Consider the following 23,323-nt stretch of genomic DNA (forward strand, 5'->3'; position numbering starts at 1 on the left):
TTTTGTTGGTCATTTCTCCCAACTATTCTTTCTCTAAAATAAGAAATATTCAAAACTAGAGTTTCAGTTTTTGGTGAAACCTGGGTTGGTTCATCATGACATGAGGGAAAAAAATAATTTCACAAGTTTGAAGTTGTTATGCACTTTTGCTCTGTATTAGGAGATGAGAAAAATAAATGTTAATAAAATGCACTAAATTAAGAATAATATCAGAAAAATTTGCCACGTTTATGTTGACAAATTAGTTCTGATATTTTGGTTGGTGCCATACTGCATGCCTCTTCTTTCAGTGCATTTTAAGTTCTTTGACTGAAAAGCAACCACATGTGGATTTTACTAGTCCAATAAAAATTTTCCTGATATCTGTTATGTGTCCAGTTTCTGACTGGCACATGCAGATTCATTTTCTGCATGTTTTCTGTTTATTATCTGCAAATTATCCTGTTTATAATTTCCAAAAGAAGATTCTTTTCCTCCTTTATGAGAGGATCATGTAGAAATGTCACTCTAAAGGGGTTTGTATTCAAAGTGAATGTACAAATGTAAACATAGCTTTCACATATTCCTTGAGCTATAAAAGCACTAAGAAGATTTCTGAAACTGACACATCTGTCAAACCTATGAAAATTTATAGTAAATTACTTTTCTAAACTTATGTAACTTAAAAGATGGATTGTTTTATGGTGTTTCATAGAATTTTTTCTTTTTGGTATTTAAAGTATATTCACTACTAGATTCCAAAATAGTCTCTGCTGTCTAGCTGTATTTCTTTCTCCAGTAACTGAAATTCCCTACTTTTCATTCTAGAATTCAGATTATTCTCCTTGGAAAAATTAGACTACTTTAAAAATTTCAAGGGGAATAAATGCATTTAACTAAAATTACTCATGTTTTCTGCACATTTTCGGTAATGGTAACAACTTTTGAAATTTTATTTCCTAACATCATTAAACACCAATGTACCTCCAAACTTTAAAATCCCGTTTGTTATTTTTTATCCATTAGAGAAAGCATTTTATTTTATAATGTATAGTAAATCTACAGCATATTACAAATTCTATCACGAGTAAAGAGCTTTTCCTGGTCATATAAGTAGGTAATGTGACCTTAGAATTTTATAGTCATAAGGACTAATTGTTTGTTGGCCTAAAAATTAGTTCAACTATTTTGAGTACCTATAATATTCTGACTTAACTTGAAAGAGATACACAGTAAAAAAGACATTATGTTATATTCTGTCCTAGCATAAATCATTTGTATTAATTGTTGTGGAAATAGCCATTATTTTTAAAATATTTCCACCTTCCTGAGGAAATGTATATGATGAATGGGTTAGAAACTGTTAACCTCTTCGGCAGTGTTTTCAAATGGGAATATTTGTTAATTTTTATTTCTTATTTAACCATCTTGCCACTGTTTTTAACTGGTTAGGAATGCTTCTTGAGAATTTTGAATGCCTAATGAATGAAGTAGGAGTCCTATCAGAAGTAACACTCATTTTGATTGCTTTGATGCTCATAAACACGGTCTTTCATTTATGCAAGGGGATAGACTTAATATGGCTCTTCAAAGCTGTAGTATGATAAAATAAAATGTATGCCAGTTACTCATTTTTCATCCTTCAGCAATTAAGAATCAGGCTACAGGCCACTATATTTTAAATGGCAAAGGGGAGGAAGCCAAGTCGAAGACCTTCATAGATCTTGGCGTGGAATGGGATTATAACATTGAAGATGACATTGAAACTCTTCACACCGATGGACCTTTACATGATCCTGTTATTGTCTTGGTATGTGGCATTACAGGCTCGCTATGTAGTTGGTTTAGTTTATATTTTTATAATTAATTTATCTCAAAACATGTTTACCTTGCTTGTTTTTTATAATTCCATTTATCCTCCCCTCTTTATTCTTTGGGCAACTTTGTCATATATTTTATTATATATATGTTATAAACCAAATAATACAGTATTATGATTTTTGATTTTAGTAATCAGTTATGTTTTAAAGACAAGAAGAGAAAAAATAGATTTTTATATTTAGCCACATATTTACCATCTCTGATGCTCTTCATTTTTCTCTGTAAATCTGATTTTCCATCTAGTATCATTTACCTTCAATATAAAGAACTTCCCTAGCATTTCTCGTGGTGCGGGTATGCATGCTAGCAAATTATTCTCTCAGCTTTCAATTCTCTGAAAACATCTTTATTTCACCCTCATTCTTAAAGGATATCTTCACTAGATATAAAATTGGGGGTGGCTAGTTTTTGTTTTGTTTTTTTTTCTCTCTCAGCACTTTAAAGATGTTTTTCTCTTGTTGTAGGGAGTTCCAGGAATTTGGGGGCTGATCTAGGAAATAGATATGACCATGAGGTGGCAGTAGCACCCACACATATTGTTTGGGTGATGCCTTAGCAGGTTTGCTTATGGGGCCACCATCAGGAGGGAGACAAGGGCAAGGTAACTCGTGAGGGAAGGGGAACTCGAGAAGGGGTTTATGTGTCTAGGTAATGTCACTCAGCAGCACAGCGGGGAGACTCTGGGTCTGAGAACTCCAAAAGGTAGCAGCAGCAGCTTGGGGTCCTGATAGCCACAAAGTCTTATTTATAATTAGTGGATTTGGGGTGCAAAGCAAGCAGGCTCCAGATGGCTAGAAATGTACTTTTTTGGGCCACATTTAAAACAACTGGATATGTGAAAATCTGAGTTTGGTGCCAGCTGGCTTTAGAGCTAATGGGTGGGTCTCAACTTGCTGTGAATAAATAAGCGACCTAGGGGTCGCCAATATACAGGAGCTGTCTTTGACTCATTTATGTAACATTTGTCTTCTTGAAGCTGTTATTTATGATGAGAAGTCAACCTCATTTACGTTGCTGCTGTGCATTTAATGTGTCAGTTTTCTCTGGCTGCATTTTACAATTTTCTCCTTATCTTTTTGTTTTGTTTTGGTTTGTTTGTTTCATAGTTTGTCTGCGACATGCTTAGTTTGTGATGTTCTTTGTATGTATCTGGCTTGGGGTTTACCAAGCATCTTGGCTCTGTAGATTGATGTTTTTCACCAAATTGAGGTAAATTTTCCATTATGTCTTCAAGTTTATGTTTTTTCCCCATCTCTTTCTTTTCTATTCCTGGGACTCATTTACATGTGTGTTAAACCAGTTGAAATTTTTCCACAAGTGTCTTAGACTTTGTTCATCCTTTTGTAATCTTTGTCTTTTCTCTGTTCTTCAAATTGGATAATTTCTGTTGAACTGTGTTCAAGTTCACTGACTGTCTTATGCGGTCTCCAATCTGTCATTGAGCCCATCCAGTAAAGTTTACATGTCAGATGGTGTACTTTTGTTTTCTAGAATTTCCATTCGATGCTTTTTTCTTTTTTTATAATTTTCATTTCTCTGCTGAGATGTCCATGTATTTTCACTCATTATGTCCAACTTTTCCTCTAAGTCCTGAGGCTTCATACTGTCTGTTTCTATGGGCTGCTTTTCTTTTTTTTCTTGATTATGGTTCACATTTTCATACTTCTTACACTTTTTTATTGTACACTGAGCAGTATAGATGACAAGTTGTAGGGCATTTGGTTTATGTTGCCTTCCTTAAAAGCACTAGGTTTTATTCTGTCTGGTAGTTAATTTATTGTCCGTTCCCACCAATCCTTTGAGGCTTGGTTTATCCTTTCTTAGGGCTGGTCCATTTCAATTTTGTTCTTATTTTTATTGCATGGCTTTCTGGTGCCTTAACTGAATACCTGAAGTGTTAGGGAGGCCATAAGAACACCTAGAGCCCTCAGCCCTGCCTGTCCTCAGGTATCTCTGTCCTGCTCTCAGCCCTGCAGCAACCACTCATCCACAGACGACATGGTGTCTTGGCCTGGGCGTGCACGGACCAGCCCTCAGTCTCAGACGCATGCAGCTTTCTGGACCCCCCTCCACGAAGCCCCCTTTTCTTTAGTGCCCTGCCCTGAAAGTTCCAAAACTCCACCCTCCTCCTCAGTTCAGTGAGACTGCTGTTTTGGCTTGGGCTCCTGCTGCCAGTACCAGGGTCCAGACCTGGCCCTGTCAGGAAGCCGGGACCTGCCTGGCATGTTACTGTTCTCACAGGGATCATTGTCCTTTGCCATGTTATTCACTGCAGAAAAAATTCCCTCATATCCAGTTTTATTGTTTTTAATATCAGGAAGGCAACTCTGTTACCTCCTCATGGACAAAAGCAGAAGCCATCAACTTAATCTGAATATTATTAGATTCTGTATACCAATATTTATTGGATTCCCTATAAAAATATTATACTAATCTAAAATCAAATCTTCCCACTCAGTTCCAAGTCTTTTTTTTAAATTTGAAAATTATTTCTCATTGTTAAAGTGTCTGTTCAAATCTTTTGCCCATTGTTAAAGTAGGTTGCTTTTTTCTTTTTAAGTTTTCAGAGTTCTTTATATACACTCAATGTATAAGTCCTCTGTGAAATGTGGCTTTCAAATATTTTCTTCTAGTCTGTAGTTTCTTTTCCTTCTCTTAGTAGTGTCTTTCACGAAGAAAATATTTTAACTTTATTGAAGTCCAATTTATCAATTTTTCCTTTTATGGATCAAGACTTTCTTATTATATAAGATTTTTTTTTTTTGCCTAATCCAAGGTCAAAATATTTTCTTTTTTTGGTAAGTTTTATAGTTTTACATTTTGCATTTTAATCATTTAAATTTATGAACCATTTAAGCTAATTTTTGTATACATTTTGTCTAGGTTAGGTTCTTAGTTTTGCATGTGGATGTCCATATTATCTGTTGCTGCATAACAGATTACCCCAAACTTGGTAGCTGAACACAAGGAACATTATTATCTCATAGTTCCTCTGGGTCAGGTATCTGGTAGTAGCTTACCCGGCTAGCTCTGGCTCAGGGTATCTCACGAGGATGCGCTCAGCTGTGGCGGCAGTCGCCTCAAGCCTCCAATGCGGAGAATCTTTTCAGTTCCCGGCTCAGTCACGTGGTAGTTGAAAGGCCTTGGAAGATCGCTCCCAAGCTTCTTCACGTGGTGGTTGGCAGGCCGCTGTTCCTTACTACATGAGCCCACTGGCTGCTTAAGTGTCCTTATCACATGACAGCTGGCTTCCAACAGTGAGTGATTCAAGTGACTGAGAAAGTGAGAGAGTGCAACCAAGACAGAAGTCAGTCTTAACCGTAATCTTAGAAGTGACATCCTTTCATGTCTGCTGCTATTTACTAGAAGCAAGTCACTGAGTCCAGCCCCCCACTGAAGGGGAGGAGAATTAAGCTCCATTTACTGAGAAGGAAAGTGTCAAAAGACTTGTGGACACATCTTTCAAGCCGCCACAATGTCCAGCACCATTTGTTGAAAAAACTGTCCTTTCTCCATGAAATTGCCTTTTCATCTATGTCGAAAATTAATTGTCCAAATTTAAGTGGGCTTATTTCTGGACTCTCATTCTCTTCCTTAGGTTAGATAATTTTATAGGAAAATATACATTAATCAAACTCTTATTTAGATTATTTTAAGTTTGAATGATTGGAGATCAGAAGCTCTGTTTTACTCGTATGTAATTACAGAGCGTTCTTTTCCAGGAGCACAGGTGTCTGGCCTCAGAGCCCTGCCTTAAGTCTTTGCCAGTGATATTAGTGTGACCCCAGGGAGCCATGTGGGCTGGCGATATAAGAAGGAGATGCGTAGCTAGGACAGGGGTTATGGACAAGCAGTGCTCTGTCATCATGGCCTTTCTTTTCCTCTCTGAAAGACTGGAACCCCAGGTTCGGAGCCCCAGAGCATGGCAGCTAGGCCGTCTGGGGTTGAAAGCTTAGACATCTGGCCACATATAAGGGCCAATATAGGGACTGACACTCAATTTTTAATACTGTTTTAAACACAAAGACTAAGGGGGAAAAAAGAGAACCCAGATAACCAAATCCTTCATCCTAGCAGGTTTAGTATCAAACAAAAGCTGTTTCTAAAAGTTTAGTTTAAAATACTAATGAACTACACATGTTTCTCCTTTTGTGTAATGGATATAATCCTATAAAAGCTACATGAAAGTCAGTAAAAACTATTTTTTTAAAAAAGAGTGCTTTGCTAATGAACTAAAAATCAAATAAAAAACTGAGAATATGTTTGCAAAGTTTCTTTTAAAAAGGATTAATTTTCCTATTGCATAGATTATTTAGGAAAAAAAGGTATGTATAGCAATAAAAAAAAGAGGACCTAACATGAACATGCAACACATAGTGGACAAAATACAAGTGACCAATAAACTTAGGAAAATTAAACTTTACTATTTATCAAATAAATAGCAATTAAAACAACAATCTTTTGCCCATTCGGTTAACAAAGAGGAAAATGATATAATATGCAGTGCTGAATGGGGGCATTGTCATATACTTTCCTTATGAAAGTAATAATTGTTCTAACTATTCTGAAGGGCCATTCACTAGTCTATTATGAGAGCTATAAAAAAGTGTTTGTACCCTTTAGCACACTAAAGAGAATCAGAAATCATCACAAAACTGGGGATAAATTTTAATCAAAATATAAATATTCATTTATATGATTAAATAACGCACACTAGGATTAAACACTATGCTGACATTTAAAAGTATGTCTTCAAAGAATATTTACTGTCGTGGGAAATGTGTGTGACACATTAAGTGAAATAAGCAAGACCAGAAAAGTATGTATGTGTGTACACACACACACACACACACACAGATAATATGCAAATATCTTGAGGCAATATCCCAAAATAATAAAACTGACTTTAGTTTTCTCTGGTTTACTGGAATTATGGATGATTTTTATTTTCTTTATATTTTTCCATGATGTCTATATTTTCTGGATGGAACATTATTATCTTTATTATCATAACAAAACAGTCTTTCAAACAATAATTTTTAAGTACACTCAGGAGATATATAACTTGAGGAAATTTGTGGTGAATTTTATTGTAAGGTTATTATTTTTATAACACAAACTTTTTTCTTACTCTTTGGTGGATTTTTTTTTACTTTTTAATGTCAAGATATTTTATATATTTGCTTTTTTTTTTTCTTAAACAGGGCATACCTGTACTTTAGTGATAGAAAAACATTCTATTTTTAGAAGCTACTTGAAAGTCTTCCAATTTTAATAAGATACACATTCTGAAATATTTGTCATTTTTTCATTCAAATTTAAAACTCTCTCAGGTGATTTACATATCTATTTCATGTGTATGTTAGATTATACCTCAAGAGAATGATACGCGCTCTAGCCTGACATATAAGTACATCATCCATGAGGACTCTGCACCTACAATCAACAACAACAATGTCATCCAGGAAGAATTAGATACTTTTGAGTGGGCATTGAAGAGCTGGTCTCAGTGTTCCAAACCCTGTGGTGGAGGTAACAATTGAACACATTTATTATATTAAAATGTAATTCATATAAAAGCCAATCTTCTTCCTTCTGCCTTAAGGATTGTCTCTAATTGAGGCCACAATCTGAGAAACACCAACTATAACCAAAACTGAATAATACAAAGCATTTTGACTGAAATCTCAGGATCTACAAAGGATAGGAATCCATTCATAACAGTGGTAGACCTTCTTAAAATCCCCTGGCCTTTCCTCCTTGTCTCATATCCATGTAGTGGTACCCTTAGTCACTTTACTCTTTCCAGACTCTCCTAAATTCAGTGTCCTCTGGTTCTTGCCTTTCTTCTTTTCCACTTTCACTTTCCATACCTATGCATTTCTTTTCAGTGTTAATAATGAAAGAGCTCTTAGTTGCACTACGTACCAGACACCATTTTACGTATTCATGATGAATGCTCACAATGGCTCTCTGAGGTCAGTACTATTATTACCTCTATCGTACTGATAGGGAAACTGAAGCACAGGGGAGATCAGTAATTTGCCCGGGACCATGAGATACAAACCCAGGGGGATAGTCTGGCTTCTTCACACATGTTCGTACTGCATTCTGCTGCCTCTCTGCTCTCTCGAGAGTAGGTCCATTAAGCTGTTCTCAGAGTTTCTCAGTCTCTGCCATCATCCATTCCTCTAGTTCAGAACAACAAATGCTCCAGAATGGAACTGGCCTAGACAGAATTCTCTCACAATGATACTGAATAATTGAGAACAAGAAATGATTTTGTTGTTTGTATAGGGAATGCCTGGGTAAATATTTCATAATTTTAAACTCAAGGATGTATTTTTAAAGTTGTTTTTTTTTTTCTCCAGAGGGGGCATAAAATGTTTTTAGATAATTATTTTAAATGAGACTTTATTCATCACAAGATGCTTATTTAATTTGGATCCTCCCTGCTATTGTATTGTCAACATCTACTTGGTCACAAGACTTATCAGATACACTTGTTTGATATCTACCAGGTCTATTCCTCCCTCACCAGGTTTCCTTCACAACTTTGGAAGGGAAGATTATTGCAAAGGTCTCTTAACTAGCCAACTAAATTTGATTTTCTTCTCTTCATTTATTTCCAGGGTAATTTTTCTTGAATGGATGAATGAATGAATGAATGAATGAATTTGAGTAGAATTATATTATTTCCCTGATTCAGATCCTTCAGTCTCCTAACGTGTTACCCTAAAGACACAACATAATTCTTTTTTTTACGGGGGTATAGTTGTTTTACAATGTTGTGTTAGTTTCTACTGTACAGCGAAGTGAAGTAGAGTTCCCTGTGCTATTCAGCAGGTTCTCATTAGTTATCTATTTTATACATGTTAGTGTATACATGTTAGTCCCAATCTCCCAATTCATCCACCCCCCCTTTCCCCCCTTGGTGTCCATATGTTTGTTCTCTACGTCTGTGTCTCTCTTTCTGCCTTGCAAACCGGTTCATCTGTACCGTTTTCTAGATTCCACATATATGCGTTAATATATGATATTTGACACAACATAATTCATGTAATATTCTTGCCCAAAGTGAAAACCTGAATGAATCTAATCATTAGTTGACAAATAAACCCAAATTGTGGGACATTTTACAAAACAGCTGGCTTATACATTTCAAAAATACTAAAAGACAAAAAGAGGCTCAGAAACTATTCCAAACTAATTCTGTGGAAACTAAATGCAGTGCATGATCATTGATTGGAAAAACATTGCTATAAAGAACATTCTAGGGACAAATGATAAATTTTGAATATCGTCTTTATACTAAATAATAGTATTATATTTGTGTTAAATATTCTGATTTTAAGATTATATTGTAGTTATGTAAGAGAATGTGCTTGTTATGAGCTGAGGTATTTAGAAGTGAAGAATCAGGATGTCAGCAACTTACTCTCAAATGGTTCAGCAACATTTTATATATAAGTGTATATATAGTATGTGTATTATATATTATAATTAATATATATATAATATATATCAAATATGGTGACACGGTAACACAAGGTTAATCTAGATGCAAGGCGTGTAACATGTTCATTGTGCTTTCCTTACACCTTTTTTGTAGATTTGAAATTTTTCAAAATTAAAAAATATATACACATATATTTTTTTAAACGTCTAAGTCAGTGCTTGTGGAGACCTTCAATAACTCCCTGGATAAAGTCCAAACATTTGTCTGGCATTCAAGGCTTTTAAGAACAGATCCTTTCCCATCTCCCACCCCCTTCACATATGGTACTTCAGCCGTTCAAAGAGACCTACAATTTTCTATATGTCTTTCCTGTAGAAGCCTATGTCACTGGGTATTGTCGCCATAGTTTTCATATCTGACTCTCACAGGAGACTATTTATCAGGGTCTAGTTTATTAACAAGCATGCAGTTGCTATTTAATACTTTGTAATATTTATTAAAGATAAAGGATTTTTGTTTATTTAATTTTTATTGAACTATTTAATTTGCTTCTGAAACTTCAGCACCTAGAACAGTGCCTGACTTATGACTCAATAAATATTTGATGAATGAATGAATGAGTGAATGATCAAATGTATGATGGAATGAATAAGTGATTAAATCCAAAGAAATATATTTCCCTTACCAGGTTTCCAGTACACTAAATATGGATGCCGTAGGAAAAGTGATAATAAAATGGTTCACCGTAGCTTCTGTGAGGCCAACAAAAAGCCAAAACCTATTAGAAGAATGTGCAATATTCAAGAGTGTACACATCCACTGTAAGTGTTTATTTTAACTATCATATACTGAGGACAAAATAAAAAGGATTTAAATGTCTTTAGCTCTCTTTAGTTTTAACTTAATTTTTAGTCAAAGCTAATACATATACCTGGTTACAATGATCAGATCATTTCACAGGAATTGTATAAAGCTGTAGTCCTGTGGGTTTTTTTCCCATATCTCTGCTTCTCAAAAATAACTGCTTTTATTTATTCTTCTCTTTTTTTATTGAAGTTTAGTTGACTTACAATATTGTGTTAGTTTCAGGTGTACAGCAAAGTGATTCAGTTATGTATTTTTTTTCAGATTATCTTACGTTATAGGTTATTACAAGATATTGAATATATCAATAGTTCCCTGTGCTATACAGTAAATCTTTGTTGCTTTTCTATTTTATGTATAGTAGTTTGTATCTGTTAATCCCATACTCTTAATTTATCCCTCCTCCCCTCCCTTTCCCCTTTGATAACCATAAGTTTGAGTTTGTTTTCTATGTCTGTGAGTCTCTTTCTGTTTTATATATAGATTCATTTGTGTGTGTGTGTGTGTGTGTGTATCAATACTGATATTGATATTCAGAGTTCATATTATTCTCACAACATGTGTCTCTCTTGACAGTTGAGTCACTTAGCATGCTCTGCTTATGTTTCTTTTCTTATTAAACTTTGTTTCTCCTAGAGTTAGTGAATGTCTTGATTTTTATGTCTCATTTTCTACTACTTTTCACGAAGTCATCCCCAAACTCTTCTCCTCTAAATGCTACGCATTCAAGTATCCTGTCCTTGTGTCTTCTTAGAGACATGTCCCAGAGAGTTCTCTGTGTTCTAGCTCCTGCCTGAGCTCCTACACAGCTTCTGTCCTGGGGCTTCTTTTTACCATCCTCCAAGGGATTCCTACTGCATGTCTCTTGTATTGGATCTCCTGTTTTCTGCATTCTTTTTCTTATCTTTTAGAGTATTCATTCATTCTGGTAGGTCATATCTTTCAGTCGTTTCATGAAAAAACTATATACAAAGGAAAAATTTTATATAAGAATTAAGCTTCTATACACCGAAGAAAAGTATATAAGAGGTTAAAAGTATAAGGGTATATAAGAAGTCTTTCTTCTGCTCTTACTCTTGATCATCTGGACACACACGTATGTATACCATTCCAACCTATAATATATTTCTCTCAGAATTTATAAACTTGCTCCATTATTTTCTAGACTCCAGTGATGCTCTTGAAAAGTCATTTGCTACTCTAATTCTCAATTATTTCTATGTGACCTCTCTTTTTTTTCTGTCTTTCAAAGTTTGTAGGATCATTTTGTTCCTAGTGTCTTGAAATTTCATAGTGATAAACTGCCTTCGTGCTCATTTTTTCTCATCTCTTGTGCTGTATACTTGTAGACTTTTTAAAACACAAAACTAATATCTTTTACCTCTGGGAAATTTTCTTGTATTTTTTCTTTGAAAAGTTTCCCCTATGATTTTCAGTATTCTTTCCAGGAAATTTGTAGTTAGGGTTTCTAGACAGATCTAATTCTTTTCTTTTCTTTTCTCTCCTGGTATTTACTGTTCTTCCTGCTGAATTTTTCCATTTTTGCTATTATGTCATTAACATCCAAGAGAGTTTTAACATCCAAGCGCTGTTTTGTTTATCAAATGTTCTGTTTTCCAGACATTTGATTCTTATTTCAAAGATGTAATATATTCGTTTACCTTTTTTAGGCTCTTAAAGATGATTTGCTTTTTTGTGCATTACTTCTTCTATTTCTTTTTGCCCTTAGTTCAGCATTTGTGTTAGAGACTTTCTATGTCTGGTGAACATTGGCTGTTCACATGTGTATAGACTGCAGCATTAAACTGTTGTATGATACATAGGAATGTTATGGAGACAGGAGATCCTGAGAGTTCTCGTCACAAGGAGAATTCTTTTTTCTTTTCTTTCTTTGCATCTATATGAGATGATGGATGTAACTAAACCTGTTGTGGTAGTCACCTCACAATATATGTAAATCAAACCATCATGCTGAACACTTTATGAGTGTATGCCATTTTATGTATTTTTTTATTGTCATTCTGGGAATTTCAGGAGGAAATAAAGGTAACAAAAAGTATCTATGACTATGAAGTATATACTTCCCATGTTAACACCTGTCTTTAAATGAGAGTCACAGTGGAAGCCTTCAAAATTGAGTAAAATTTCTTAGTTGCCACAATTCATTCTACTGCCAGTTGAAAACCTATGGCAGTCTTAAACTCTGAATAGCAAAGACTGCCAAGGTTTTAACCTGTTTATATTTTGGTGCTCCATACATACGAAAAGAAAAAAAATTGCACAGGGAAAGTAACTTTGGAAAGGATAAATAGTATGCCTCCATTACATACTAACAGATTGATTACCTAGTTGGAATCAATGGTGACAACCCTTTGGGACATATGCAATGACGAACTGTCTGTCATATTGTATCCATAGCTAATTTGGAGAGGGCTGGGGCACTGACATTGAATTTGGACATAGAATTTGGGAATGTCCCATAGGAAATCTTTTTGAAAATAAATTCCTTGGAAATACTTCTATCAGGTACATTCATGGAAGCAGTTTCTGCTCAGGCCCAGATGCATACAACCTTTACCTTTTCATCAGGTCCAATAAGGGCCTATATGAAGAACTGAATTTTCCAGACAAGATGGGTATGTCAGGTAGCCTTCACAGCAACAATCATAGAGATGGAACTGTAATCTCATTTAGAATATTCAAACATGAGTAAACTCATGAGGTCATGAAAAAGCAGCAGCAACCAAATCACCTTGTCATAGCAGGCATCAGATGGAGCCTTTTTACATTTCCTTTCAGATATTTAACACAGTGAGGCAATATGGCTGAGAATGAGTTGGTTTTATTTATTTTAATGAGTTGGTTTCTATTTTATTTTATTTTTATTGAAGCATAGTTGATTTACAATGTTGTGTTAGTTTCAGGTAGACAGCAAAGTGATTCAGTTATACATATGTATATATATGTATATGTTCTTTTTCAGATTCTTTTCCCTTATAGGTTATTACAAAATATTGAGTAGAGGTCCCTGTGCTATATAGTGGGTTCTTGTTGATTATCTCTTTTATATATAGCAGTTTGTATCTGCTAATCCCAAACTCTTAACTTATCACTCCTCCACCCCCTTTCCCCTTTGGTAACCATAAGTTTGTTTTCTATGTCTGTGAATCTATTTCTGTTTTGTAAATAAGTTCATTTTTAGCATAGTTTCAGATTCCACATATAAGTGATATCATGATACTTGTCTTTCTCTGACTTCCTTCACTTAGTATGATAATCTCTAGGTCCATTCGTGCTGCTGTAAATGGCATTATTTCGTTTTTTATGGCTGAGTAATATTCCATTGGATATATGTGCCACATCTTCTTTATGAGTTGGTGCTATTTTGGGAAACTACCATCATGCCTGAATCTAAGGCGACAACTTTAAGATGAGTTTCAGAAACCCTCTGTGGATGATCCTTTTGGAAAAGAGAAGGTTGTTTCAGAGTCACTGGGAGGCAGAATACTAGGGCATAACAAATAGATGTGCCCCGCCTAGGACTGTTAGAAAGTTTTAAGACTTTTTGTTTGATGCGCCCGTCTTTCTGAACCTGCCCCGCGGGGCGGTGGGGGGCATGTCATTCAGAGGACAGAAAGAGCTAGGCCTGCGGTGCAGGGAGGGGCACACCACGCAACCCGGTCGCCAAGTTCAGTGTTAACCCCCATCCTCAGCTGGGCGGCAGAAGAATGGGAGCACTGCACCAAAACCTGCGGCAGTTCCGGCTATCAGCTCCGCGCCGTGCGCTGCCTCCAGCCGTCCCACGATGGCACCAACCGCTCGGTGCACAGCAAGTACTGCGTGGGTGGCCGTCCGGAGAGCCGCCGGCCTTGTAACAGAGTGCCCTGCCCGGCCCAGTGGAAAACGGGGCCCTGGAACGAGGTGGGTGTGCGAATTCTGTGTGCGTTGGCGGGGGTGGGGGGTGGGGGGGGCCGGGGGGTGGGGTGGGGGGGAGGGGTAAGCACGTGAAGTGTATTTTAATTTGGCTTCCGTATCAGGTAGGCTTTGTGTGAATTGAGAAACTGTCACGTATTTGGGAAGCATTACGCATCTGTCGGTATTAGGAAAAACTCACAGGTTAAAACAGTGTTTGCGTGGAAGATGAGTTGATGGGAGCAAACCACGTTTGGATGTCTTGCGACACAGAGGCCTCTGAAAGGTGACCGATCTTCTGTCCCGTAGTTTTTCAGGACTGCACCTTTCCTCCTGGATGCATTCCAAATCCCTGACCTTGAATGCAGGGCCCTGCCCCATTTGACACCACACGAACGCTTCTTTTTTTTCTTCTTGTTGAAGTATAGTTGATGTAACGTTACCTTGGAGTCAGGTGTACAACTTAACGATTGGCTATTTGTATACATTGCAAAATGATAACCACAGTAAATCCCATGATAACTCTTTTAGCTCGTCTTCCTTCATTCGAACTCTTTGTCCCAGTCTGAGTAAACTGTTCACTGTTTCGAAGACCACGCTGGTCTGAGCCTCCTCCCTTTTGGCTGGCTTGCCCTTCCCCCTCCTCCTATGTGACCATCTCCCCCTCATCCACCAAGGCTCAGCTCCATGGTCCAAAATACCACCTTCCAGGGGTGCCCTTGCTGACAGTCCTTCCCCTGCATTCCAAAGGCAAAGAGGCCTGTCAGTGGCTTGCTGATCACAGCAGTGTATCGGAACTCCTGTCTTTGAGCCTGTGCTCACCATTAGTCCATGCATTTCTCAAAAAAACAGGTGCTTTGCTTCCCCAGCGCCCAGTCGGTGCCTGTCCAAATGACGTCTGCTTGGTGACTGGCTGAATCAGTGTCTCATTGCCCGTATTAACCGCAGATCTTTGATATATCTAAACACTCCAAATGAAGAATCACAGGGTGATAGTAGAGTGGATTGGAGGAAAGGGCAGCAAAAAGTAGACAGAGGACAAAGGAGGAAGTGGAGAGCAGGCCCAGGAGGGAAGGAACAGGCAAATGAAAGTGACCTGCCCAGGACCTTAAGGATAACTCATGTCTCGTTCTCCTCAGAGTCCTGGAACAAGCATCCCTCCTCTACAGCTCCTACCTAGAGCAATAGCACGGCTGCTTCTGGGCTTAGTTTCAGAGCAGTTAGCCCATTCCTTAAAGAAAGGAATTTGTGGGAATAGAGTAATAGTAGTTCCAAAGAGGTTTAATTAACCAACATAGCATGGCAGTAAATTCACCATTTGTAAGGAAGGTGAGAGAAGGGGAAGCTCGATCCATGATGGGCTCTCTGAAAACGGGCTCCACTACTGCTTTTAGGAACTACAGAAGGTGTTACGTTATAACAATGACTTGTTTGGCATCAAATGCTTACTACATGCCAAGCATAACTGTTTTATATACATTGTCTCCTTTGCCTTCATTTAGTCCTACAGCAATTCTGTGAAGCTTTCAGAGAAAGAACAATGCTCCCAGGGTATAAAACTAGGATTCTCTGTCTCCCAAGTCACTGTAACACTGGGCTGTAGAGAAAGAACTCCAGAGCTGTGTATGCGTGTGTGCTCGTGTGTGCATGTGTGTGTATGAGTGTGCACATGGGGAAAGGAAGAAAGTCCTGGTGAAATAAACATCTATAATCACAGCCTTTGTTTTTGTAGTGTTCAGTAACCTGCGGCGAAGGGACAGAGGTGAGGCAGGTCCTCTGCAGGGCGGGTGACCACTGCGACGGTGAAAAGCCTGAGTCTGTCCGAGCCTGTCAGCTGCCTCCCTGTAATGGTAGGTGTGACACTGATTGATTTCACTGTTCTGATCATGGTTTTTGAGACTCAAAAAGCAGAACTTCCTTTCTGGGCAAGCTCTGGAATTTCCATTTGCTTACTGAAAAATGACTAAAGGAAAACACCCTTGAAATATTAGCTTAATAGAGTTCTTTAAGATGGGTGTCTGCGGCAATGTCCCCTCCAGTTCGTTATCATAACCGCTGCGGCCTCTGTGGTTCCCAGTAGGCAGTAATGCTGGGGTGAGGGCCGTGTCGTGTATATGTAGCTTCTGTCAATTTGTGTTTCTAGAAGGAGCTACTTGTTTTCTCTCTTTGATTTTCTTTATAACTTCACATCATTGTCAAAGGCATAATAATGCAGAAGGTTTGGCAATACTTTACTAAAATCATTCAATTTAGGCATGTGGATGATAAATGTCTTTCACAAAGCCACTTCCAATACCTGCCCATCCATTTCCATAGACTTGAACAGCGTGCTTTCAGAATAGATACCTTGTGCATATGCTAAAGTTTGCCTAACTTACTCTTGCCATATTGCAAAAGCAGTCTCTTTTCTTTAAAGTACAGATCTTCCTCAATTTACAGTGGAGTTACATCCTGATAAACTCATCCTAAGTTGAAAATACTGTCAGTCGAAAATGCATTTAAAACACCTAACCTACTGAACACCATAGCCTAGCGTTAAACATGCTCCAAACACGTTTGCCTACAGTTGGGCAAAATCATCTAACACAAAGTCTATTTGGTAATGAAGTATTGAATACCTCATATAATTTATTGAATACTATACTGAAGCTAAAAAACAGAATGGTTGTCTGGGTACAGAATGGTGATAAGTGTGTCAGTCATTTGCCCTCGTGATCGCCTGGCTGACCAGGAGCTGCAGCTGCTGCCCTGCCCAGCATCACAAAAGAGTATCATTCCATGTATCACTAGCTCAGAAAAGATCCAGATTCAAAGTACGGTTTCTACTGAATGCATATGGCTTTCACACCATCATAAAGTCCAAAAATCGTAAGTAGAACCGTCATAAGTCAGGGGACATCTGTATAATTTCAATTTGCTATTGTAAAACAAATAGCATATATTGGATGGTTTCAGTTTCTATCACTGTCTCCTTCTTCCTCCTTTTCTGTCTCTCTCTGCATCTGTCTGTGTCCTTTGTGTCTCATTTTGTATCTCCACTTTTCTCTCCTCTCTTTTCCTCTGTGGGTTTTGCTCTCTGTCTCTGACTTGCTGTCACTTGCTGTCTGTATGTTGCTCACTTTCTGTGTATATCACTCGTGCTTTTTCCACCTCACTCTTTCTTCTCATTCTCTCTCTCTCTCTCTCCCCCTCCTAGTCTCCCTACCTCTACCTCTTTTCTTTCTTTCTCCTGCTCTCTCCCTTTCCTCTTCTCTCTCTCCTCATCTCTTCCTGACTCTCTCCTTTTTCTCTATTTCCCCTTTTTCTCTCTAACACTCCTCCTTCCCCCTTTTCTGGCACATGTGTCTGTCAGTGTCTCTCTTTCTCCTCCACTTTTCTCTGTCCTTCCTCACCCTCCCTGTCTCTGCCATTCTGCATCTGTCTCTCCATCTCCCCGTGTCTCTTGCCTTCCCTGCCTTCTCTCTTTCCCAGCCCCCGTGTCCCTTCCCCTCTGGTTCTCTGTGCCTGTCTCTCTCTCCCTCTCTCTCTTCCTGTCCTCCCACTGCCTGTCTACTCTTCCAAAGAAACCTTATAAAATATTTCTTTGTACATCTTCCTTTGAAATGTGGGGTGGCATGAACAAGTATGACCATGAGGGGGAGACAAAGGACTTACATATTTAATCATTTTTCTCTGGAAAGTATATTTGAAACTTCAAAACCAAAAGAACAAATTTACCTAGTTAGAAGCGATAACGTTTCCCGTCACCATAGTATTTTACTCTTACATAGGCATTACTGTCAGAAGGTTAAACACTTTTCGAGTAAGCTTTATTGATCTTAATAACTGGTAGAGGTATATATTTCTGCAAATATGCCCAACTGTCAGCAAGAATTTGCTTGATACTTTTCCTTAAGCCAAAAGAAAATGTTATAGGCATAGAAAAAATAATTCAGATAGGAAAAGGGATTGATACTTGAGGTGAAACCCATTAATGTGATTCTCAGGCATTTACAACCTAATTAGATGATTATCTTAGCTAATATGAAATATTCAAACACATCATACTGTATCATAGATGTGTAAATGTCAGGGAAATACAAGTCATTCCACAACTTGGGAAGTGGGCACGGCATTATAACGCTAACAAAGGTGGTAAGTTTAGCCTGTTTTGGCCCTGACAACTGACCCTCTTTTTTTCCCCTCGAACTTTAGAAAAGGGATTTAATTTCTTTGGCAAGTTATATAGCAGGTTCCTTACCTAGCAATGTAGAATCACCCAATATTACATTGTAATTTTAAGTGATTATATTACATAAATGCCACAATTTACAATTCTTTGCATTTATTAATTGGATATGGGATCAGTATTCTGTGTTAGACTGTGTGCATGGGCTCTGCATACGATATGCTCTGGAATGGCTGAAAAGAAGTACAAACTAACATTTTCATGAGCTCAATGTTTGGATTTTTTGAAATCTAATTCTTATAACCTATGATCAATAAAATTAAAAAATAATAGAAATAGTCTGTACACACACACCTACCAAGTGTTTTTTGAGCGTTACTTTAGTACTCTTTAAAGTACTATCAATTCAATGAAATTAAAGAACCATGAATTATTCATAAGAAAGTTGGCACCCTTTACCCAGATTTGTGCTTTCAAATAACAAATAACCTGAGAACATTCAATGGTAAACATGAAACTGTTGCCTTCACTCTGGAGAATGGTCTCCAAATCAAAATAGTATCTTGATTTTTCTTTTGGTAATATAGTTTTAAGATTTAATATGTTCCAACAGGTCTTTAGTATTTATTTTGATTTTAAATTTAAATTTAATAGAGAGGCTACTCTATTATAAAGACAGAACCATCATAAAATTTAAAAAAACAGTGCCCTCTATATCTTAAAAATATGGTAAAACTAATTCTATTTTCTCATTCTAAAATCAGATATGTATTTCTACTAGGAAGAAAAAATTACCCTTGATCTGAAGACTCTTGATGGAGATGTGAAAGTACTGGTCAATTCAAGTGCTTTGCACATAGAGAATACTTATTTTAGTAAATTCATCCTAATATTCATATTTTTAATGCAAAGCCTCATGTGGACAACTCCCATAAATGTTAGATTTTACTTAAAATTTTTTATATTCATACACGATTTAAATTTCTTCCCTCCTTTTATTCATTTTTAGTTATATTTATTTTTATAGTTAAAATGAAATGTAGTTGAAATACAGTACTATGTTAGTTTCAGATGTACTACCTAGTGATTTTGCATACACTATGCATAATGTATTTGCATACATTATGAAATGATCACCACAATAAGTCTGTCCCCATAGAAAGTTATTACCATGTGACTGGCCATATTCCTTATGCTGTATGTCACATCCCTATGGCTTATTTATTTCATCACTGGAGGTTTGTACCTCTTAATCCCCTTCACCTGTTTTGCCCCTCCCTCAGCAATCGCCCATTTGTTCTCTGTATCTATGATTCTGTTTTTTGTTTTGTTTGTTTTGTTTTTTAGATTCCACATATAAGTGAGATCATACAATATTTATCTTTCTCTGTCTGACTTATTTCACTTAGCTTAATGCCCTCTAGCTCCATCCATGTTGCCCTCCTTTCATGTTTGGATGTATGTCTCATTTTGTTGTCTTTTAATCTTTGCAGATGAGCCATGTTTGGGAGATAAATCCATATTCTGTCAAATGGAGGTGCTGGCGCGATACTGTTCCATACCAGGTTATAACAAGTTATGTTGTGAGTCATGTAGCAAGCGCAGCAGCACCCTGCCACCGCCGTACCTTCCAGAAGCTGCTGAAACTCACGATGATGCTATCTTTAACTCCAGTGACCTCCCCGAATCGCTAATGATGCCTACATCTTTGGTTCCTTACTATTCAGAGACTCCTGCTGAGAAGAAGAAATCTTTGAGCAAGATCTCTTCCGTAGGCGGTCCAAATGCACATGCTGCTTTCAGGCCAAACAGTAAATCCAGTGGTGCTAACCTACCCCAGAGGAGAGCTCAGCCAGCAGAAAATAAGACTCTGAGACTGGCCTCCCCACCCACCAAGAGTGGCCACCTCAGTTCATCTCCACAAACGGCTGCTGCCCCCTTCCTTGCAGCCAGTGATTCCATAGGTGCTTCTTCTCAGGCAAGAACCTCAAAGAAAGATGAAAAGATTATTGACAAGAGACGTCCGCTAAGGTCATCCACATTGGAAAGATGAGAAAGTGAAGCCAAAAGGCTAGACATCAGTGGAAAATCTGGACAAGCTCCCTCTCCCCGTGGTGCATACAGCTTGTTTAAAGTGGAAATCTCCATAAATCATCAACTCATTTTATCCGTACGTGGAAGAACAAAAAAGTGCTGGTTCACTTTCTAGTTGCTTTCATCCTCCTTTTGTTCTGCATTGACTCATTTACCAGAATTCATTGGAAGAAAGCACCAAAGATTATTAACCGAAGGAAAGTAAGTTGCTAAGCGTGTTGGTCATTTTCTAAAGCAGAAAAGGGACTGGAATCAATTGTGCATATCAGCTGATTTTCTTGTTGTTGTTTTAAAAAAGTTACAGTAAAAATAAAAAAGAGGTGCCAATGGTTTACATTTTAACGAAAGGTTTTGAAAATGGAGCAAAGAATTCTTAGACTTGTATTCCTATTTATCTATATTAGAAATATTGTATGGGCAAATTTGCAGCTGTTGTGTAAATACTGTATATTGCAGAAATCAGTATTATTTTAAGAGATGTGTTCTCAAATGATTGTTTACTATATTACATTTCTGGATATTCTAGGTGCCTGTCATTGAGTATTGCCTTATTTGACGTTCTATGAGTTGATTTTCAAAGCAGAATATTACAAAGAAGTTAGAAACACCGCTACTGACAATACAAGGGGTTTTGTTGTGTGGTTTTGTTTGATCAACAATGTGACGCCTAAATTACAGAAAAAGAGAAAAAAACAGATAAGGTGCAGATACAGAGATTTCAACTTACCTATTACCTTCCATCCTTTAAATGAAAAAGAATAAGTTTGGTGTCTTAGAATACTTGTAGTCACAGGGAACAGAGACCAGTAAATGAGCCTGTGCAGCTCAAAATGGAAACCCTTTTACCAGGGCCTCAGTAGACACCATTGAATTGTCCTGCTTTCCTGTGTTGTTTTTAATTGTCCCATTGTTGACATATACAAACAGGTATACTCAATGTACTGTAATTACTAACAAAGGAAAAATGTACTGAGATCATTTGTTTGTATGTCAGTAGCTGAGAAAAGCATTGTTGAACTAGAAATAACAATCAAGTATAGCAGGGCTTTAGGGCTCTGGAAGCAGCTTCAAGAAAGCATTTGTCAATGGTTGCAATATTTATTTTCCGCATGGTTCATATCCAAATGTTCACAACCACAATGCATCTGACTGCAATAATGTGCTAGTAATTTATGTCAGTGATCACCTTACTCACAGTGAAGCCAGAAATGCTCTCTCCAGGGAGTAGATGTAAAGTACTTGTATATAGAATTCAGAACTGAAGATATTTATTAAAAGTTGATTTTTTTTCTTGATAGTATTTTTATGTACTAAATATTTACGCTAATATCAATGACATATTTTGGTAAACTAGAGAGACATAATTAGAGATGCATGCTTTGTTCTGTACATAGAGGAGAAATTTAAGCAAACTTGCAGCAGCCAAATCAAAGAGCTAAAATTGAACAAAATTGATGTTATGCAAATTTTGCATTTTTAGAGTAGTTGATGCAAAGTTGGTAACTTTTCCCCCTTCAACGAAACATAAAATAGTATGGGCTCAGATAGCTAGCTGTTTAATGAAATAGGGAATTAGAAACACCAAAAAAGAAGTATGTGAAGGAGAGAAATACTTCATGAATTACACTTAAAAGGAAAAAGAAAGATAAGTGTTGACAGCATAATGATTTTGAGGTCAGTTCCTGAACTGTCCAAAAATACATTCTGCAAACTAAAATATAGATATGTTAACTTCTCAAAGCACAGAATGTGCAAGAACGTTTGCATTGTAACCATGGTAAAAATAACAGCTTCACCTATTGACTCTATACCTCTAAAGAATCGCTGCTACTTGGTGCAAGACTTTTGAAAGTCAAATGAATTAGGTGAATTCCAGATTGTAAAACAATCCCTGAACCTCAAATAGAAGTCATTTTTTTCCCCTAAAAATTTCCCCAGCGTGAAATTCTCCTCTAGTTTGCTTGCATGTGCATGCATCTGGTCCACAGGGGAACACAGAGAAAGCTGGTCACACACATACACCTCCCATAAAGATGTATATATTCATTATACTTCTGATCTTTGAGCTTCCTTTTCTACTAAGCTAAAAATTCCTTTTTATCAAAGTGTACACTACTGATGCTGTTTGTTGTATTGGAAGCACGTAGCAATAAAAATGTTAACAAAATATAGACCTGGCTCAATCGAGATTTTATCATTAGATTCATCACTGAGTAATGGAAACATGTTATTTCCTCCTACAAAGTGAAATAGTATCAAGTTCATTTGCTACTTGGACTTTCTCTAAAGAGGTTCAAACAAAGTGACCTTGTCTCCTCTTCTCACATCAGGTTGTATCATAATATTTTTTAAATAACATTTTAAAAAAAGAAAATAAGAGGTTATGGGAGTGGCTTTTTGCCTAAGTCCATCCCACAGAACTTGAAGAGACAGAAAGTGGCAATAAATGCTAGGGGTATGAAAAGGAAAAAGGGCACTTCTGTTTTTAAAATGTGTCATCCCAGAGTGGTTTTTAGAAAAGCAACCCTCAGGTTTGAACCCTGAGGATTGGTGGGAGCACATCACCCCACGACTCAGGAGTGTGGGAAGAACAGGACATCCCAGAAGAGGGTGTTTCTTTCTGTAACAGGGAGACACTGTCTTGCCACAGTTCCCAGTCTAAACTGCAAAGACAGACTGATTCAGGTTTGAACTCCACCTTCCACCTCATACCAGAATGATCGTGGGTTATCTCACTGGATTTCAGTTTCCTCATCTGTAAAATAGGAGGCAGAACTGTCAAATATCATTGTGTGACTGCTGTGAGAAATGAGATAAGTAAAACTGTTAGGGCAGGGCTTCACACATAGTTATTCACTAAAATATTAAGTATCATCTTTGTCCTTGTAATTTCCCAAGCCTCCTCCTCATCACCTTCATTGTGTAACAAAACCACAGCTTTCCTTTAGGGTCTACAGCTAGTTTGG

General features: G+C 37.2%; 1 protein-coding gene across 1 annotated transcript in view; it reads left to right on the forward strand.

Moving 5' to 3' along the window:
• The window catches only part of ADAMTS3 (ADAM metallopeptidase with thrombospondin type 1 motif 3), a 290,776-nt gene extending 268,309 nt beyond the window's left edge, over window positions 1-22,467 (forward strand). Inside the window, exons 17-22 of the mRNA XM_036852044.1 lie at window positions 1,626-1,789; window positions 7,227-7,392; window positions 10,008-10,140; window positions 13,897-14,104; window positions 15,828-15,945; window positions 19,757-22,467. Coding sequence (XP_036707939.1) covers window positions 1,626-1,789; window positions 7,227-7,392; window positions 10,008-10,140; window positions 13,897-14,104; window positions 15,828-15,945; window positions 19,757-20,316 — 1,349 coding nt within the window. The 3' untranslated portion in view covers window positions 20,317-22,467. The remainder of the gene's footprint in view (window positions 1-1,625; window positions 1,790-7,226; window positions 7,393-10,007; window positions 10,141-13,896; window positions 14,105-15,827; window positions 15,946-19,756) is intronic.
• Window positions 22,468-23,323: the final 856 nt, after the last annotated feature.

Source organism: Balaenoptera musculus, chromosome 5 (genome assembly GCF_009873245.2).
Source record: "Balaenoptera musculus isolate JJ_BM4_2016_0621 chromosome 5, mBalMus1.pri.v3, whole genome shotgun sequence".
In the NCBI taxonomy this organism is placed as follows: domain Eukaryota; kingdom Metazoa; phylum Chordata; class Mammalia; order Artiodactyla; family Balaenopteridae; genus Balaenoptera; species Balaenoptera musculus.